We start from the raw sequence: 19,997 nt of genomic DNA on the forward strand, positions 1-19,997 counted from the left end.
CATGCAAAACAACAATTTTCATTGTCCTGAAAACAAAAACTGCTGAAGATCACAGCAGGTCAGGCAGCATCCACAGAGAGAAAGTCAGCTAATGTTTCGAGTCTATATAACTCTTCATCAGAGCTGAAGTGATCTGTGGAGGGGGCAGCCTTTATCTTGGTACATGTAACAACAAAAAAAATCCATCAATCAAGTAGGTTGTTGAGTGGGATGCAACATAAAACCAGGGATGTTTTCTTCAAAAGAAAGATAATGAGATCTATTGATGAATTCAGCAAGACCTCTACATTCCCAGGAGATCTGTCTTCTCTGCCTCCACCCCCCACCCCCTTCACAAATACAGACCATGTTTGCTCACTTTTTCACAACTATCAAGATCAATTAAATGAGGATTACCCATAATCTATAACCTTTACTCCTTCCCATAATCAAGACCGAAGGTGGTCTAAGAAACGAGACAAAAATTGGAATGAATTCTCAGGGAGGATGAAAAAGATGATCAGAAAATTGCTTCGTGAATTTAATACATTGCATTTAATATTTCAGGGCTAATCCTGGCAATTATAGTAATCAAGTCGCATAAAAATAGCATAAAGCAACAAAATGCTCAAGAAACTCATTAAACCCATTGGGCCATATACATGTTTAATCTTATCCTCTGAATGGCTTCTACCCCAGTTATTAAAATGATTTAATTTCTTGAGGGAAAGTTAACAAAATTGCTTCATAAGTACCACCCCCAAAGATAATCAAGATGGTTTTATTCTCTCAGAGAATGTGTGTATCTGGTGCGGGCAGAATTTGTAGCCTATCCCAGATTGCCCATGAACAGAATAGTTTGCTAAGTTATTTCAGAAGATAATTACAAGTCAACCACATTGCTGTGGATCTGGCACAATGTTATGTTTAGTAGATTTCTTTCCTAAAAATTAACCCATGAAACATTTAGATTTTTAAAAATGAAAGCCAGTGATGAGTGTTATGGTCATTATTACATCCCCTAGCTTTTAAGTTCTGAATGTATGAAATGAACTTAAATTCCACCAGCTTCTGAAGTGGGATTTAAACTGAAGTATTTGCAGCATTTTCTGGACCTGTGGATTGCCAATCCATTTTTAGTATTCTACTACCATCTTCTCATTCATACCTCTTATTCATTCTTATCACCACACTTGCCAGTTCCTTAGTTTAATCACCTGCAGCATTTATAATCCATGATACAGTGAACGGTTGGCTCCAATCTTCTGTTTGGAGAGGTGGATAGTTGGGAGACCAATTCAAGAGGAGCATGTAAATTTGGGATTGACAGTCTTGGAGGGGAAACTATGCGAAGCATTCCTGCTTGAATCGAGCCACAAGCAGCGCTGTAAGGGCCTTGGGCTGAGCTCTCCTCCCATGAGATCCCAGCTATTCTGACGCCTGCGATAAATTTGTAAAGGAAGTCTAATGGGATGTTCCCAACCACATGGTAATATTTAAAAGGCCAACCCCTGGGAGAGGGATCTTTAATTGTCCCAAGATCCATTTCTGTTAAGCACAGGCTAGGGCTGAGTTTGGGGTTGAAATTGTGATTTTAAAAATGTTCTCATCTCACCAAAAGTGATTCCACCTGTTTTTTGGGGTTAAAATTTACTCTATTTCTCTACTTTTCTCTTTTCACAAATGGTGCATGATATGCTGAACATATCTCGCATTTTCTGTTGCTACCCGGTGGGATTTCTTTTCCCGCTAATCTCGCTGATCTAAGGTTGATTTAAAGCAGATTTATTTTCTTGCAGTACAAATGATTTCACTTGTAAACACCAGTTCTTTAGTTTGTAGTAATTCTGAAATAAACCGCAACATACTGAATGTGTTTCACTTTTTAGATTGCTCGCACAAATACCATAAAGGACAACCTGAGGGTAAACCTACAGCTTTACATATATTGGCAACATGCTCCTTTAAGGTTCTGTTCTGTTTTGCAACTTCTAAGTGTGTAGAACATTATACTGATTTTACCACCTTTATGGATGCACAGTAACATGATGTCATTCCACATCTAACATATTAGAATGGAAGATGGAAAATGGAATATTAGGGGGCATCATGACTACTAACTGAACTTGTCAGTCACATAGAGCAGCAAGGGTGCCAAAACAAACTTTTTAAAAAATCAGAATTCAAACTCAGCATTCTTTAAGAAATCCATCGTATGATTAGTTGGCAGTAACAAGTGCAAAAAAACTCCCAATCCAGTCATAGTGAGGCGTTACCTCGTTGTGACTTCACAACCAATGCAGGGCTGCCCAATCAATTCCATACCTTCGAAAATGAAACTTCTGGTGTACTCTAGCTGGGAGTTTAGCGAGCTGTGGTTTTATTAGTGGGGTTTTAATTCTCCTCAAGCATCAGCATGAGCAGTAAACATTCATCCCATTGCAGCGGATAGATGCGCAGTTTGGATCACTTAACTGCCGACCAAGTTAGATTTGTTTTTCAGGTTCCTTCAAATGTTCTTATTCTCAGTCAAGCACAGTATTCCTATTCTGACTGCGACTGATGATTAAATAGCCCACTCACTGCTTGGGTGCGATCACATGGCAAGAAATTTGAATTTCCAATTACTCGTTGAAATAATTTCAGTGCCACTGAGGATCAATTTCATTTCGTGGTAAATGTTTCCTAAGTATTGAAAGCTGGTATCTCTCCAGAATGATGAGTATCTGCATCATGTTGTAACATTGTATATATATTTAGCAGTAGATCATAATATTGTGGTATATGAGTTTCAGTGCTGTTGTGCTGTTGCAAATGTAAACTGTATATCTTAGTGACTGGCATAATGGTCACCACAAACACATTTTTTTTGGAAAAAACTCCTCAGAAGCCAGTTTCCCATCATTAAGTCACCCTTTATTTACACATGGAGAGTCCTTGACAATGATCCAGCACCTTCAGAGCCAGCCCTCAGAGTGAACAGGATGTCTGCCATGCCTGTTCTTATCTGTCAGCCAGGACTCCCTGATTGGGCCAGATTAACAGCTGCAATCAGGGAACTCATATTCTGTGAGGCACCCCATGGCTGACTGCATTACAATCACTACACCTTTGACTTATCTGCAGGAGGTAATGTACTGACAATGCTGAACCATCTTGTGCTTGCAAACCTCAGGTCACATTGTTCATCATTAGATGTGATTCTGCTGTTAGATGACATTTACTAAATAAAGGATTGTGTTTAAAAATTACATCAGAAACTAATCGATGACTCAGTTGTGCTTGCACTTCACTATATTTATATTTGATAGCATCTACATATATTCACGCACAGACCCAATTCTTTGTGGGCAAAATATTTTTTTCAATAAGGCAGAGGCTGTGAAGACATGCAATTCCTACCAGCATTCTAACTTTTCATGCTGTATAAATTGCTGTTCATTTCTAAAATTGATTTTCTTGCATTTCAGTCCTGATGTGTGCAAGACACCAATCTTAGACTTCCTGTTTCTGTTTAGCAATTTATAAATTCAGTGAAGTGTCTAGATATTTAATACATGTGCAGTGATCAGAATTAAATATTTATATGTACATTTATATAACTTATTGCAAAAGTTTGAGCACCAGTGCTATTGTTCCAACATCATTTCCCAATGTTATATGAGACATTGGACTGCATGATTTGTTTGCATGGGATATTGTTAGAGTGGTGCTACTCTGTTCCATTAGTTTGTTCTGTGGGTGCTTTACTGGTAACATTTGACTTTGTAACATGGTTATAATGGGTTTATATTTAATATTTTTTGTGGACTTGAATCTGAAGGATTATGGAGATACTTGGGTTTTTGTTTTAAAAGACACTTTGAACTTTTTCTAACAAGGCATTTCTTAGAATCCAACATGATTCCAGATAATTGCTAGTCTTGGTTGCTTGAACTCACTTAAGGGAGAAACACTTTTTATTTCAGATTTAGATTCCTTTCGGCTCAACAAGTCCACACTATACCCCTCTGAAGAGTAACCCACCCAGACCCATTCCCCTACATTTACCCCTAACTAATACACCTAACACTATGGTCAATTCACCTGGCCTTGGATTGTGGGAGGAAACCCACACAGAAACAGGGAGAACATGCAAACTCCACACAGACAGTTGCCCGAGGCAGGAATCAAACCCAGGTCCCTGGCATTGTGAGGTAACAGTACTAACCATTGAACCATCATGCCACCCTAGTTGTACTTGGTTTTAATGGGTGTATTGTGTGGATAATGTTTTGCTAGCTTGGAGATGGCTGGATTTTTCAATTGGGGAACAGGTTCCTCAGCTCATGTACCCTGTTCCTGAAATTTTATTGTCCTTTTAAAGAGTAACCGAAAGAGTTCTCAATGCTGTGTTTCCAGAACAAACTACAATTGCCAAGATCCCAGAGACAATTCTCGCAACTCATGGCTTCTATTTGAACATCTCAAACCTGTTCTGAAGAGTCTCCCTGCTTTCTCTCCAAAGAGGCTGGTAGATTTGCACAGTTTTCCAGCATTATCAGTTTTTGTTTCAAATACTAACCTTTAAACCTTCAAGAACTAAGACTTATTTGCCAAAAGTGTGTTTTTCCCAAAATGATATCCTGTAAAAGCAATCCATGTTTTCCTTTTACATATTGTGTGTGTTTGTTTGTTTATTTGTGTGTGTTTCAGCATATTTAGTTTTTTTTTAATTTTTAAGTCTAATGTAGCAAAAACATATGATTGCCCTTATAGGCAACTGGATAAAACTATTACCTTTATGTTTTCACCGATAGAGAAATAGGATTAGAGAAAGATTACTCACTCCTCAGGCGTAACAATATGTATAACATTTTTTTAATCATTCAAATTTTTTGAACAATCTGCAGCTTTTTTTATGTATTAAGGTAAATCAAGATAAACGTACTGTTTATAACTTTCATCTACTGCTTGATCTCGCCTCATAGAAAGTGAATCTCCACGTTACCTCCCTTTCTAAGCTCATTCCTGAGATCCTGCAACTTGCTTACCTTTTGACCTTGCTTGCACCTCACCACTGTCTTATCACTTCTACAAATGTATCCTGGAGTATTGGAGAGAGAAAGAAGGCTCATCCAAGTTAACAAATAGCCTTGTGGCAGCCTTGACTTCTGGAATGGTTGTCCATGATGTTAACATGATGAAGGAGCAACGCTCCGAAAGCTTGTACTTCCAAATAAACCTGTTGGATTATAACCTGGTGTTGTGTGTTTTTGTTTTAACTTTAATTATGTCAACAACCAGTGCTGATTGAGAATCAAACATTTGAAAATGGGTTGCCTTGAAATCAGTTTTGAGACCCAGGTTTCACACTCCATCCAGTGTGAAGAGGACTGCATGTTGGGGTTCAGATGGTTAAAGTAGCAAGTAATTATTTCACTCATGCCTGGAGTTCTTTGGTTTCTGACACAATCTGTGCTGAATTAACACTTTTCAATTTGACTGGCAGATGGTAGAAATCTGGATTCTTTTTATAGACTTGGAATATTGAGGACAATGGCTTCAAATATGAACAAGGAAAATTATTACCATACAATCTAATGGAAAAAAAAAACCTGCCTTGAAGCAGAAAAGGGATGGTGTTAGTAGGAGAATTGTGACAGATGGACCAGGGATTGTGGTGGGCATGTAGCTGTGTGTCAGAGTGAGTTAATAACTTTGACCCTGGTAAGTTTGGAGGCAGGAGGCATTAAATAGGGTATGTCGCATACAGTTTGAGATTTCCCCTAACTTCTCACCTTGAATTAGGTTAAAAATCTCACAACACCAGGTTATAGTCCAACAGGTTTATTTGGAAGCACTAGCTTTTGAGGCACTGCCTCAAAAGCTAGTGCTTCCAATTAAACCTGTTGGACTATAACCTGGTGTTGTGAGATTTTTAACTTTGTCCATGCCAGTCCAACACTGGCACCTCCATATCATGACACCTCAAATTAGATTAAGACTAAGGTGATAAAGCTAGCAGACAGTCTTTGAGGAACATGGTATCAGTTGCTGATACCATTGAGCCACTGTTGATATTCAGCAGTGAGTGGCCTCGTTGCCAACACCTAGCCTTAAAGCCACTCCCAGGAAGAGATTTGGAGGGTAGGGGTACATCTCAGTCAAGGTTGCCTCAACACAATGTCAAAAAAATGAGGGCTCAGCAAGAGACCTGCCCTTGTTATCATGACATCCTCCCCCAATCTCTACCTTCATCCCAATTCCGTTACCCCATCTGACCCTCCCTCATCAGTCATCTGTGCTCTCTCGGCCACCCTGGCTGAATTACCGTTGTCTGCTATCCCATTCACTGGTGTTGCCTACAGTGGGGAGCCACAGGCCTCTGTGTTTAGTCAGCTCCTTTCAATGACAGAGTTTCACCCTCTTTATCCCAATAGATCCCACTTATCATATGAAAGAGATATGCGTCTCTCCAGCCAGCAGGGAAAACCTCAGTTGCCTGCATGAGCTAACACCGAATAAGTCAGACTGTAGGAAGGAGGAGGAGGGTTGGAGGATCTGAGCTACAGGGAGAGGCTGAACAGGCTGGGACTGTTTTCCTTGGAGCATCGGAAGCTGAGGGGTGACTTCATAGAGGTTTACAAAATTATGAGGGGCATGGATAGGATAAATAGACAAAGTCTTTTCCCTGGGATCAGGGAGTACAGAACGAGAGGGCATAGGTTTAGGGTGAGAGGAGAAAGATATAAAAGAGACCTAAGGGGCAACTTTTTCATGCAGAGGGTGGTACGTGTATGGAATGAGCTGCCAGAGGATGTGATGGACGCTGGTACAATTGGAACATTTAAGAGGCATTTGGATGGGTATGTGAATAGGAAGGGTTTGGAGGGATATGGGCTGGGTGCAGGCAAGTGGGACTAGATTGGGTTGGGATATCTGGTCAGCATGGACAGTTTGGACCGAAGAGTCTGTTTCCATGCTGTACATCTTTATGACTCTATGACAGCACAGTTGGATAGAGTAGTCGGAAGGGTCCAATGACACAGCAATACTGGATAATGATTAATGATGCAATCAGATGCAAAAGGGTGCAGTCATCAAAGCGAGTTGTATTTTGTTGGCAAAGTTCAATGACAAATTATCGTCTAAGACTGACCTAGAATTCAAGGACCAGTGAGGCGCTATAATAAATATGTGCAAGTGCAAAGGCAAACGCAGAAACTATTAAGGATCAGATTAAGCATCAGCAGAAGATTGAGAGAAATGAATCTAGGATTAATTATAGTGGTGACGTTGCAATTTTAAGGTCAGTTTCCATAAGTTAAAATCATAGAATCCCTTCCCTGTGGAAACAAGCCATTTGGCCCAGCAAGCCCACACTGACGTTCCAAAGAGGATCCCACCCAGACGCACCCTATAAACTTACATTTCCAATGGCTAATCCACTTAGCCTGCACATCCCTAGAGACAATGGGTAATTTCACATGGCCAATTCACCTAACCAGCACATCTCTGGAATGTGCGAGCATCCGAAGGAAATCCCCATAGACATGGGGAAAACGTGCAAACTCCATACAATCAGTCACCCGAGGGTGGGATAGAACCTGGGTCCCTGGCACTGTGAGGTAGCAGTGCTAATCACAGAGGCTCCATGCCACCCTGAGTTGGCACCTTCTGTTTGTTCAAGGCAATTTGGGAGCTGGTGAAGCTAGAAATATCAACTAAAGGAAGAAAAGTTCAGTTAAACTTTGACTTCGAGCATTAGGCAAGTGAAGATTATCTTTGTGAAAAGGTGTAGGATTAGGCAGATTGCATGGTGGAGAAGATGGGAGTCTTTTGTAGGTTTTGGGGAGCCAAGATATATTTTTGAGTCTTAGGAATTGGGGGATCGCAACAGAGTAATATTTACTGACACTCCCAGTTGCTAGCAGTCAGCATTGCCAATGTAGATGAGTTTCAGCAGGTTGGGATGAAGATGAAATCTAGCATGTAAGCACGTCAGCTCAGGGATGTCTGCCAAGGCAGTGTGGAAATGAACAATCTCACTTGCAAAACAAACCTGCAAATGAGGTTTTCAGTATTTTACTAATTATGTCACTCTGATTCTTGTTTCTCCAGATGCCTCGGTTAAATTACTTCACCACAGATACTCAAGCACTTCCTCATGAAGATCGAGCAGAAGTGGTTCATCGGGCGAAACGAAGTCAAAACAAAGAACCAGGAGAGAGAGGTGAACAAGCAGTTAAAGGGGATAGAGGTGTGAACGTGGGTACAGGTATGGATTTTGCTTTAAAGTAAAGCTGTAACCTATGAGCTATCTGGAGACCTTTAAAATTTTTCCAATGAGTCCTTTATTAAACTTGCAATGTAAAAATTATAAATACTGAATATATATTTTATGTTGCTTTTGTGTTTTAATGAGGATCCATTAACTGTAAAATTTTAAAAATATGCTATGTGGTTGAGCATTTACTTTAAACCATTGTCTTTCCCAATCCACATCATCAGCATGATCCCTTGTTTATTCCTTGCATGCAAAATGGACAGAGGTACACAGAGAACAGGATCACTAGTTTGATAAATTGAGCTATTTGTTGTATTATCATTTGTTCTGTCTTTCTCCATATGTTTTTTTTTTATTTGTCCATTTTAGATACAAAACAGGTTTTCCTTTCAAATAATGCATGAACTCTGTTCAGCATCTACTTGTAGGTAACATTCCACATTGTAATAACCACTGTGATATTGCTGATATACCAGTGATTCATGCACTCGACCAATGGTCGGTCAAATAAATCAGAAGATTATGTCATTTAGTTCATCAAATGTTATATTTCATGATGTAACAAATCACTCATGCATCAAGCAATAATGTGACCTCAAACCAAGTGTCAAGGCAGTAGAGAGTTCACTTCTCGTAGTAATTGCAATGCCACATCTGTTCAGAAGACAACAAGGAACAAGGTTAGGCCACTCAGCCCTTTAAGCACCACTTACCATTCAGTAAGATCATGACTGATGTGACTTTCATCTTCATCCTATCTTCGCATCGCCCTAGTAATCTCTCATCCCCTTGGTAATCAAGCATCTAATTATCACTGCCTTAAAAATGTTTGAAGATTCCGTATCCACTGCATGTTGTGGAAGAGAATTCAAAAGACTTGCAAACCTCTGAAAGAAAAAAACCTCTAGTGCAGTGTGATTTAAAGTTCATGAAAATTTGATTTTGATCATATTCTACTGTTGTTAGGCATCACTGTGAACTGTTTCTGAGAGCTTCATAAGAACACCTCTAACCCCTCAAACATCTTGAGCTATCTTATTATTCTGAGCTTTCTGTAGACAGATGTTCTAATTTTTTCAACAAGTTTGATCTCAGCAGTTTTATGCCAAGGGTTGTTTTAAGTTTGCTCATTTAATTCTGATCAATTGTTCTTCAGGACTCTTTCTATTCTATGCTTGTCTAGTAGGCTCTACACATTATAAATTAGGCATGAAAATGTGACAGTCAAGGATGGTGGTGTCCATGCATTGTTAGCACCACCCAATCTCACAAGGTCATGCATGGTTATTCAGTATCCAGCTAGCAACAATCTCAAAAGTCGCGGCAAGATTTTTCTCAAGTGCATCTGTCACCTATTCCTTCAGCACTCTTAATTGTATGTCTGAAAAAAAGGAATCGAGTGCTTGGTCTGGTAACAATGCAGGGAAAATCAGCATTCTGAAGGTAGAAAGGTTTGGGAATAGTTGCCATGATTCTAATTGTAGTCATATACTTATAAATATTCAAGTTCTTCCCTCTGGAAGTGCAGCACATTGGCCTCCTTTATATGGGGACTGGACATTCATTAACGGAACAGGAATGTCTTGCTACAATAGCACAAGTCCCTGGTAAGGCCACTCCTGCAATATTGTGTGCAGTGTTGGTCTGCTTATCTGAGGAAGGATGTTTTTACTATGGAGGGAACGCAGTAAAGGTTTAGATTATATTCCCTCCAGTATGGAAACAAGCCCTTCGGCCCAACAAGTCCACACCAACCCTCCAAAGAGTAACCCACCCAGACCCATTCCCCTACCCTATATTTATCCCTAACTCATGCACCTAACGCTATGGGCAATTTAGCATGGCCAATTCACCTGACCTGCACATCTTTGGATTGTGGGATGAAACCCACACAGACAGAGGGAGAATGCACAAACTCCACACGAACAGTCGCCCAAGGCAGGAATCAAACCGAGTCCCTGGCACTGTGAAGCAGCAGTACTAAGCACTGAGCTACCGTGCCATCCACTAGTTTACCAGATTGATTCCTGGGATGGCAGGACTGATGTATGAGGAGAGGCTGGATTAGTTAGAAATATATTTACTGGAGGTCAGAAATATGAGGGGAAACACATAGAAGCTTATAAAATTCCAACAGGACGGGACAAGGTATTTGCAGGAAGGATGTTTCTTATGGCAGAGGTACCCAGAACTAGGAGTCACAGTCTAAAGATATGGAGTAAACCATTTTGGACTGAGGAAAAATTTCTTCACTCAAGGAGTGGTGAGTCTGTGGAATTCTCGTCCACAGATGAAAATGTTGTGTGATATCATAACGAAGTTGGATATTGCACTGAAGGCGAAAGGAATCAAAGCAGCTAGGGGAAAAAGAGGAACAGGCAAATTGAGTTGGATGATCAGCCAAGGACAGAGTGAATAGCAGAGCAGTCCCAAAGGGCTGAATGGATTACTTCTGGATTTTCTATATCTCTACGTAAACCCAAAATCTAGAAATTCTATTCCAAACCAGAATGGGAGCCGGGGTGCAGTAGAAGTGGAACCCAGCTTAATTCCTAGCCCTCCCACCAGATTTATGTTCCAGAGATCTGCCCTTAAAGCCTTCAGAAATATGGTGCCGTGTCATGTTTTTCTATCACAATAATTTGACATGTCACTGCCTCATAACACACTGAAGCTCCTGAATATTAATCCAGACTGTCTTATCTCTTCTCTGTTACTGCTTATGAGCATTATTCTGTCATCTTCTTAACAAAACATTGTCTTGTTATTCATTTCAGACTGTGCTGTCATATATAAGAATAAGCAGATGTGTAATATTGATATTATATCCTTATTTGCTCTTGCAAAGTATCTTGACACTCCATGTGCCTTAATGGTGATCACAGTCACCTAACTTTAAAGACCTTCCTCCAGGATGTTTGGAATTATAAGACATTATTCTTATAGTAAAAGCAAAATGTTGTCATTGCTGGAAATCTGAAATAAACACAGAGAAACGCTGGAGAAAATCAGCAGATCTAGAGAGAGATGCAGGGTTAATATTTCAAGAATAACACAATTCTTTTTCACTTCTGTATTTCTCCAGAATTCTCTGTATTTGCTTCATACGTTCTTTTCCATGTTTACGTCAAGAAAAAGAGAGGAGAAGGATTAAGTAACTAGTTACCAAAGGAAGAACTCACAGTCCACACATCAGTCAAGAGTCAACTGAGTTTTCTGAATCTAAGCTACAAATGAGAAAGATTTAGTTTCAAAGATGTTATTAGTTATTCTGGCCACATGGTGTCTCCTTAATCATGCTGACATAGAGTATCAGAAACCTCTGACATTGACTCTGTAGAGGAGAAGGAGTGGCTGACCCTTTGTGGGAAATGTTTCGCACAATTTTAACATGCAGAATGTTTACCGTTGCTGTAAATGTTTATTTTCTCCTCAACAACTCATCATTTCTATAAAGCACAAGAGAATGTGGCTTCCATTTCTGAGGACTCCCTTCTAACACCTTGAAACTAACGTAGATCGATATTTGATGACTGGTACGAATGCAATGAGCCAAAGGACCTCTTTTCACACTGTGATTCTATGATATTGATGCTTCCTTCTTGGACAGGGTGTTAACTGCAGATCCTCATCTAATCTCAAACGTTTGTCTGCATAAGAACCTACATTTCACTGATCTAGTATGCTTGATGTTCCTTAGAATTTGGTCCTGTTTTCTCTATTTTAGTCAGAGTCGTAGAGATGTACAGCACAAAAACAACTCGTCCATGTTGACCCCTTTATTGGGAAGTCAGAGACAAATTGATGTTTGATTTCACCTTAGATTTTGCGATGGCTGTTCATGAAATTGGAACCATGATAGTGCAAACCATACATTTGTTAGTTTCAGGGTTGGAAATGGTGAATATCTGCAGTTGTCACACGAATGTTGCTTGCTGTTTATCAATCCATGCCTGCATGCTGTCCAAGTCTTCGAGCATGTTGGTATACCAAATATTCAGCTGTGTTTGTGATCCATACACATTTCCAACCATATCACAAAAAGCAGGGTTTACAGTTCACAAGAGCATTGCTCTGGAAAGATCTCAAAGAGCTGTGGAAAATTCAGTCATGGAGCAAATGATGAAAGCAAATCCACCCCATGTGTGAATGGCTCCACTAACCTTGAAAAGGCATGAAAATGTCTGAAGAAATCCTAAAGTCATTGATGCCTTTCTTTCTGAATGAATTAAACCTTTGCCAAGAATTATGAAATATCCCCTTCAAATGTCTGCATGGCACCTCTACCAAACCACATATACGCTATTTTCCAAATGCACTTTATTCAAACCTATCTTCATTCTTTTCAAACTGCCTTTACTTAATGTTAAACCAGAGATCTCACAAATACACTTTTCACCATCACAGTGCTTACACTCTCCTTACACTGTTCCTAGGCACTCTCCTCACACTGTTACTGTGCACTCTTCTTACACTGTTCAGGTGCACTCTCCATACACTGTTCCTGAGCACTCTCCTTACACTGTTCCTCTACACTGTCCTTACAATCTTCCTATACACTCTCCATACATATGCTGCTCCTGTGCACTCTCCTTACACTGTTCCTGTGCACTCTCCATACACAGTTCCTGTGTACTCTCCATACACTGTTCCAGGGCAGACTCCTGATAGCGTTCCTGTGCAGTCTCCTTACACTGTTCCTGTGCACTCTACTTCCACTGTTCCTGTCCACTCTTCTCACACTGTTCCTGCGCACTCTCCATACACTGTTCTTTGCACTCTCCTTGCACAGTTGTTGTGCAGTCTTCTTACACTGTCCCTGTGCACTCTCCTCACACAATTCCTGTGCACTCTCCTTACACTCTTCCTGTGCACTCTTCTTACACTGTTCCTGAGCAGTCTCCTTGCACTGTTCCTGTGCAATCTCCTTACACTGTTCCTGTGCAGTCTCCTTACACTGTTCCTGTGCACTCTCCTCACACAATTCCTGTGCACTCTCCTTACATTCTTCCTGTCCTCTCTTCTTACACTGTTCCTGTGCACTCTCCATACACTGTTCCTGTGCACTCTCCTCACACTGTTCCTGTGCACTCTCCTTACACTGTTCCTGTGCACTCTACTTACACTGTTCCTGAGCAGTCTCCTTGCACTGTTCCTGTGCACTCTCCATACACTGCTCCTGTGCAGTCTCCTTACACTGTTCCTGTGCACTCTCCTTGCACTGTTCCTGTGCAGTCTCCTTACACTGTTCCTGTGCACTCTCCTTGCACTGTTCCTGTGAAGTCTCCATACACTGTTCCTGTGCACTCTCCATACACTGTTCCTGTGCACTCTCCTTACACTGTTTCTGTGCACTCTTCTTACACTGTTCCTGTGCACTCTTCTTACACTGTTCTTTGCACTCTTCTTACAATGTTCCTGTGCACTCTCCTTGCACTGTTCCTGTGCAGTCTCCTTACACTGTTCTTGGGCAGTCTTCATACACTGTTCCTGTGCGCCCACTATACACTGTTCCTGTGCACTCTACTTACACTATTCCTGTGCAGACTCAATACACTGTTCCTGTGCACTCTCCATACACAGTTCCTGAGCACTGTCCATACACTGTTCCTGGGCAGACTCCTGACAGCGTTCCTGTGCAGCCTCCTTACACTGTTCCTGTGCACTCACCTTCCACTGTTCCTGTGCAGACTCATTACACTGTTCCTATACAGTCTCTTTACACTGTTCCTCTGCACTCTCCATACACTGTTCCTGTGCAGTCTCCTTCCACTGTTCCTGTGCACTCTCCATGCACTGTTCCTGTGCACTGTCCTTACACTGATCCTGTACACACTCCTTACACTCTTCCTATGCACTCACCATACACTGTTCCTGTGCAGTCTCTTTAAACTGTTCATGTGCAGTCTCCTTACATTGTTCCTGTGCACTCTCCGAACACTGTTACTGTGCACTCTCCTCACACTGTTCCTGTGCAGTTTTCTTACACTGTTCCTGTGCACTCTCCGTACACTGCTCCTGTGCACTCTCCTTACTCTGTTCCTGTGCAGTCTCCTTACACTGTTCCTGTGCACTCTCCATACATTTTTCCTCTGCACTCCCCTTATACTGTTCCTGTGCAGCCTTCTTACTCTGTTCATGTGCAGTCTCCTTACACTGTTCCTGTGCACTCTCCATACATTTTTCCTCTGCACTCCCCTTATACTGTTCCTGTGCACTCTCTATACATTGTTCCTATGCAGTCTCCATACGCAATTCCTGTGCAGTCTCTATACAATGTTCCTGTGCACTCTCCTCACACTGTTCCTGTGCAGTCAACTTACTCTATTTCTGTGCAGTCTCCATACACTGTTCCGTTGCTGTCTACATATGCTGCTCCTGTGTACTCGCCTTATACTATTCCTGTGCACTCACTATACACAATTCCTGTGCACTCTCCAAACACTGTTCCTGTGCAGTCTCCATACACGGTTCCTGTGCAGCCTCCTTACACTGTTACTGTGCACTCTTCTCACACTGTTCCTGTGCACTCTCCTCACACTGTTCCTGTGCACTCTGTGTACACTGCTCCGGTGCACTCTCCTTACAATGTACCTGTGCAGTCTCCCTACACTTTTCTTGTGCAGTCTCCATACACTGTTCCTGTGCAGTCACCTTAAACTGTTCCTGTGCAGTCTCCTTAAACTGTTCCTGTGCACTCTCCTCACACTGTTACTGTGCACTCTCCTCACACTGTTCCTGTGCAGTCTCCTTACACTGTTCCTGTGCACTCTCCTCACACTGTTCCTGTGCACTCTCCGTACTCTGTTCCTGTGCAGCCTCCATACACTGTTCCTGTGCAGTCTCCTTACACTGTTCCTGTGCACTCTCCGTACTCTTTTCCTGTGCAGCCTCCATACACTGTTCCTGTGCTGTCTCCTTACACTGTTCCTGTGCACTCTCCATCCATTTTTCCTCTGCACTCCCCTTATAATGTTCCTGTGCACTCTCTATACATTGTTCCTGTGCAGTCTCCATACACAATTCCTGTGCAGTCTCTATACACTGTTCCTGTGCACTCTCCTCACACTGTTCCTGTGCAGTCAACTTACTCTATTTCTGTGCAGTCTCCATACACTGTTCCGTTGCTGTCTACATATGCTGCTCCTGTGTACTCGCCTTATACTATTCCTATGCACTCACTATACACAATTCCTGTGCACTCTCCAAACACTGTTCCTGTGCACTCTCCTTACACTGTTCCTGTGCAGTCTCCATACACGGTTCCTGTGCAGTCTCCATACACGGTTCCTGTGCAGCCTCCTTACACTGTTACTGTGCACTCTTCTCACGCTGTTCCTGTGCACTCTCCTCACACTGTTCCTGTGCACTCTGTGTACACTGCTCCTGTGCACTCTACTTACAATGTTCCTGTGCATTCTCCTTACACTTTTGCTGTGTACTCACACTATATACAATTCCTGTGCACTCTCGACACACTGTTCCTGTGCAGTCTCCATGCACTCTTCCTCTGCAGTCTCCCTGCACTGTTCCTTTGCTGTCTACATATGCAGTTCCTGTGCACTCTCCTCACACTTTTCACGTGCACTCTGTGTACACTGCTCCTGTGCACTCGCCTTACACAATTCCTGTGCACTCTCCTTACACTGTTACTGTGCACTCTTCTCACACTGTTCCTGTGCACTCTCCTTACAATGTACCTGTGCACTCTCCCTACACTTTTCCTGTGCAGTCTCCATACACTGTTCCTGTGCAGTCTCCTTAAACTGTTCCTGTGCAGTCTCCTTAAACTGTTCCTGTGCACTCTCCTCACACTGTTACTGCGCACTCTCCTCACACTGTTCCTGTGCAGTCTCCTTACACTGTTCCTGTGCACTCTCCTCACACTGTTCCTGTGCACTCTCCTCACACTGTTCGTGTGCACTCTGTGTACACTGCTCCTGTGCACTCTACTTACAATGTTCCTGTGCATTCTCCTTACACTTTTGTTGTGCACTCTCACTATACACAATTCCTGTGCACTCTCTATACACTGTTCCTGTGCAGTCTCCATGCACTCTTTCTCTGCAGTCTCCCTACACTGTTCCTTTGCTCTCTACATATGCTGTTCCTGTGCACTCTCCTCACACTTTCCCCGTCCACTCTGTGTACACTGCTCCTGTGCACTTGCCTTACACAATTCCTGTGCACTCATATACACAATTCCTGTGCACTCTCCTTACACTGTTCCTGTGCAGTCTCCTTACACAGTTCCTGTGCACTCTCCTCACACTGTTCCTATGGAGTCTCCTAACACTGTTCCTGTGCACTCTCCATACATGGTTCTTGTGCACTCTCCATACACTTTTCCTGTGCAGTCTCCATACACAATTCCTGTGCAATCTCTATGCAACATTCCTGTGCATTCTCCATACACTATTCCTGTGCAATCTCTATGCACTGTTCCTGTGCACTCTCCTTGCACAGTTCCTGAGCAGTCTCCTTACACTGTTCCTGTGCAATCTCCTTACACTGTTCCTGTGCACTCTCCTTACACTTTTCCTGTGCACTCTCCATACACTATTCCTGTGCAGCCTCCTTACACTTTTCCTGTGCACTCTTCTTACACTGTTCCTGTGCACTCTCCATACACTGTTCGTTGCACTCTCCTTACAATGTTCCTGTGCACTCTCCTTGCACAGTTCCTGTGCAGTCTCCATACGCTGTTCCTGTGCACTCTCCTTACACTTTTCCTGTGCAGTCTCCTTACACCTTTCCGGTGCAGTCTCCTTACACTGTTCCTGTGCACTCTACTTACACGGATCCTGTGCTCCCTCCTACTCTGTTCCTGTGCACTCTCCTCACACTGTTCCTGTGCAGTCTCCTCACACTGTTCCTGTGCACTCTCCTTAGACTGTTCCTCTCCACTCTCCATACAATGTTCTTGTGCACTCTCAAACACTGTTCCTCTGCACTCTCCATACAATCTTCCTGTGCAGTCTCCTATTATTTTTCTGGGCACTCTCCTTACACTGTTCCTGTGCAGTCTCCTAACGCTGTTCCTGTGCACTCTCCGTACACTGTTCCTGTGCACTCTCTATACACTGTTCCTGTGCAGTCTCCTTACACTGTTCCTGTGCAATCACCTTACACTATTCCTGTGCACTCACTATACACTGTTCCTGTGCAGTCTCCTTACACTGTTCCTGTGCACTCTACTTACACTGTTCCTGAGCAGTCTCCTTACACTGTTCCTGTGCAGTCTCCATACACTGTTCCTGTGCTCGCTCCATACACTGTTCCTGTGCAGTCTCCTTACACTGTTCCTGTGCCATCTCCTAACGCTGTTCCTGTGCACTCTCTATACACTGTTCCTGTGCAGTCTCCTTACACTGTTCCTGTGCAATCACCTTACACTATTCCTGTGCACTCTCCTAACGCTGTTCCTGTGCATTTTCTATACACTGTTCCTGTGCACTCTCCACACACTGTTCCTGTGCACTCTCCATACACTACTCCTGTGCAATCTCTATACACTGTTCCTGTGCTCTCTCCTTACACAGTTCTGGAGCAGTCCCCTTACACTGTTCCTGTACAATCTCCTTACACTGTCCCTGTGCACTCTCCTTGTACTATTCCAGTGCAGTCTCCTTACACTTTTCCTGTGCACTCTTCTTACACTGTTCCTGTGCACTCTACTTACACTATTCCTGTGCAGACTCATTGCAATGTTCCTATGCAGTCTCTTTACACTGTTCCTGTGCACTCTCCATACAATGTTCCTGTGCACTCTCCATACAATGTTCCTGTGCAGTCTACTTCCACTGTTACTGTGCACTCTCCTTACACAGTTCATGTGCAATCTCCTTACACTGTCCGTGTGCACTCTCCTCACACTGTTCCTATGCATTCTCCGTACATTGTTCCTGTGCACTCTCCCTACACTTTTCCTGTGCACTCTCCTTATACTATTCCTGTGCAGCCTCCTTACACTTTTCCTGTGCACTCTCCATACACTGTTCGTTGCACTCTCCTTATAATGTTCCTGTGCACTCTCCTTGCACAGTTCCTGTGCAGTCTCCATACGCTGTTCCTGTGCACTCTCCTTAGACTGTTCCTCTCCACTCTCCATACAATGTTCTTGTGCACTCTCACTGTTCCTCTGCACTCTCCATACAATCTTCCTGTGCAGTCTCCTAATACTTTTCCTGGGCACTCTCCTTACACTGTTTCTGTGGACTCTACTTACACTGTTCCTGAGCAGTCTCCTTACACTGTTCCTGTGCAGTCTCCTTACACTGTTCCTGTGCAGTCTCCATACACTATTCCTGTGCATTTTCTATACACTGTTGCTGTGCTCGCTCCATACACTGTTCCTGTGCAGTCTCCATACACAATTCCTGTTCAATCTCTATACACTGTTCCTGTGCAGTCTCCTTACACTGTTCCTGTGCACTCTCCATGCACTGTTCCTGTGCCATCTCCTTACACTGTTCCTGTGCAGTCTCCTAACGCTGTTCCTGTGCACTCTCTATTCACTGTTCCTGTGCAGTTTCCATGCACTGTTCCTGTGCACTCTCCTTACACTGTTCCTGTGCAGTCTCCTAACGCTGTTCCTGTGCACTCTCCATACACTGTTCCTGTGCACTCTCTATACACTGTTCCTGTGCAGTCTCCTTACACTGTTCCTGTGCAATCACCTTACACTATTCCTGTGCAATCACCTTACACTATTCCTGTGCAATCACCTTACACTATTCCTGTGCACTCACTATACACTGTTCCTGTGCAGTCTCCTTACACTGTTCCTGTGCACTCTCTATACACTGTTCCTGTGCAGTCTCCATACACTCTTCCTGTGCACTCTCTATACACTGTTCCTGTGCAGTCTCCTAACGCTGTTCCTGTGCATTTTCTATACACTGTTCCTGTGCACTCTCCACACACTGTTCCTGTGCACTCTCCATACACTACTCCTGTGCAATCTCTATACACTGTTCCTGTGCTCTCTCCTTACACAGTTCTGGAGCAGTCTCCTTACACTGTTCCTGTACAATCTCCTTACACTGCCCCTTGCACTCTCCTTGCACTATTCGTGTGCAGTCTCCTTACACTTTTCCTGTGCACTCTTCTTACACTGTTCCTGTGCACTCTACTTACACTATTCCTGTGCAGACTCATTGCAATGTTCCTATGCAGTCTCTTTACACTGTTCCTGTGCACTCTCCATACAATGTTCCTGTGCACTCTCCATACAATGTTCCTGTGCAGTCTACTTCCACTGTTACTGTGCACTCTCCTTACACAGTTCATGTGCAATCTCCTTACACTGTCCGTGTGCACTCTCCTCACACTGTTCCTGTGCATTCTCCTTACACTGTTCCTGTGCACTCTCCTTATACTGTTCCTTTGCACTCGCCTTACACTGTTCCTGTGCACTCTTCTTACACTGTTCCTGCGCACTCTCCATACATTGTTCTTCGCAGTCTTCTTACAATGTTCCTGTGCACTCTCCTTTCACTGTTCCTATGCAATCACCTTAAACTATTCCTGTGCACTCACTATATACTGTTGGTGTGCAGTCTCCTTACACTGTTCCTGTGCAGTCTCCTTACACTGTTCCTGTGCACTCTCTATACACTGTTCCTGTGCAGTCTCCATACACTCTTCCTGTGCACTCTCTATACACTGTTCCTGTGCAGTCTCCTAACGCTGTTCCTGTGCATTTTCTATACACTGTTCCTGTGCACTCTCCACACACTGTTCCTGT

The 19,997-nt window shown here is 42.9% G+C and overlaps 1 protein-coding gene across 5 annotated transcripts in view; it reads left to right on the forward strand.

Moving 5' to 3' along the window:
- Window positions 1-19,997, forward strand: part of eda (ectodysplasin A) — a 341,742-nt gene that overhangs the window by 180,519 nt on the left and 141,226 nt on the right. For 4 of the 5 annotated variants that reach the window (XM_087991893.1, XM_087991894.1, XM_043705039.2 and 1 more), the window contains exon 2: window positions 8,083-8,239. In XM_087991893.1, coding sequence (XP_087848019.1) covers window positions 8,083-8,239 — 157 coding nt within the window. The remainder of the gene's footprint in view (window positions 1-8,082; window positions 8,240-19,997) is intronic. The other variant, XM_087991896.1, reaches the window with a different exon arrangement.

This window comes from Chiloscyllium plagiosum, unplaced genomic scaffold (genome assembly GCF_037043375.1).
Source record: "Chiloscyllium plagiosum isolate Xiang-an unplaced genomic scaffold, Cpla_swu_hap1 HiC_scaffold_11, whole genome shotgun sequence".
NCBI classification, from domain to species: domain Eukaryota; kingdom Metazoa; phylum Chordata; class Chondrichthyes; order Orectolobiformes; family Hemiscylliidae; genus Chiloscyllium; species Chiloscyllium plagiosum.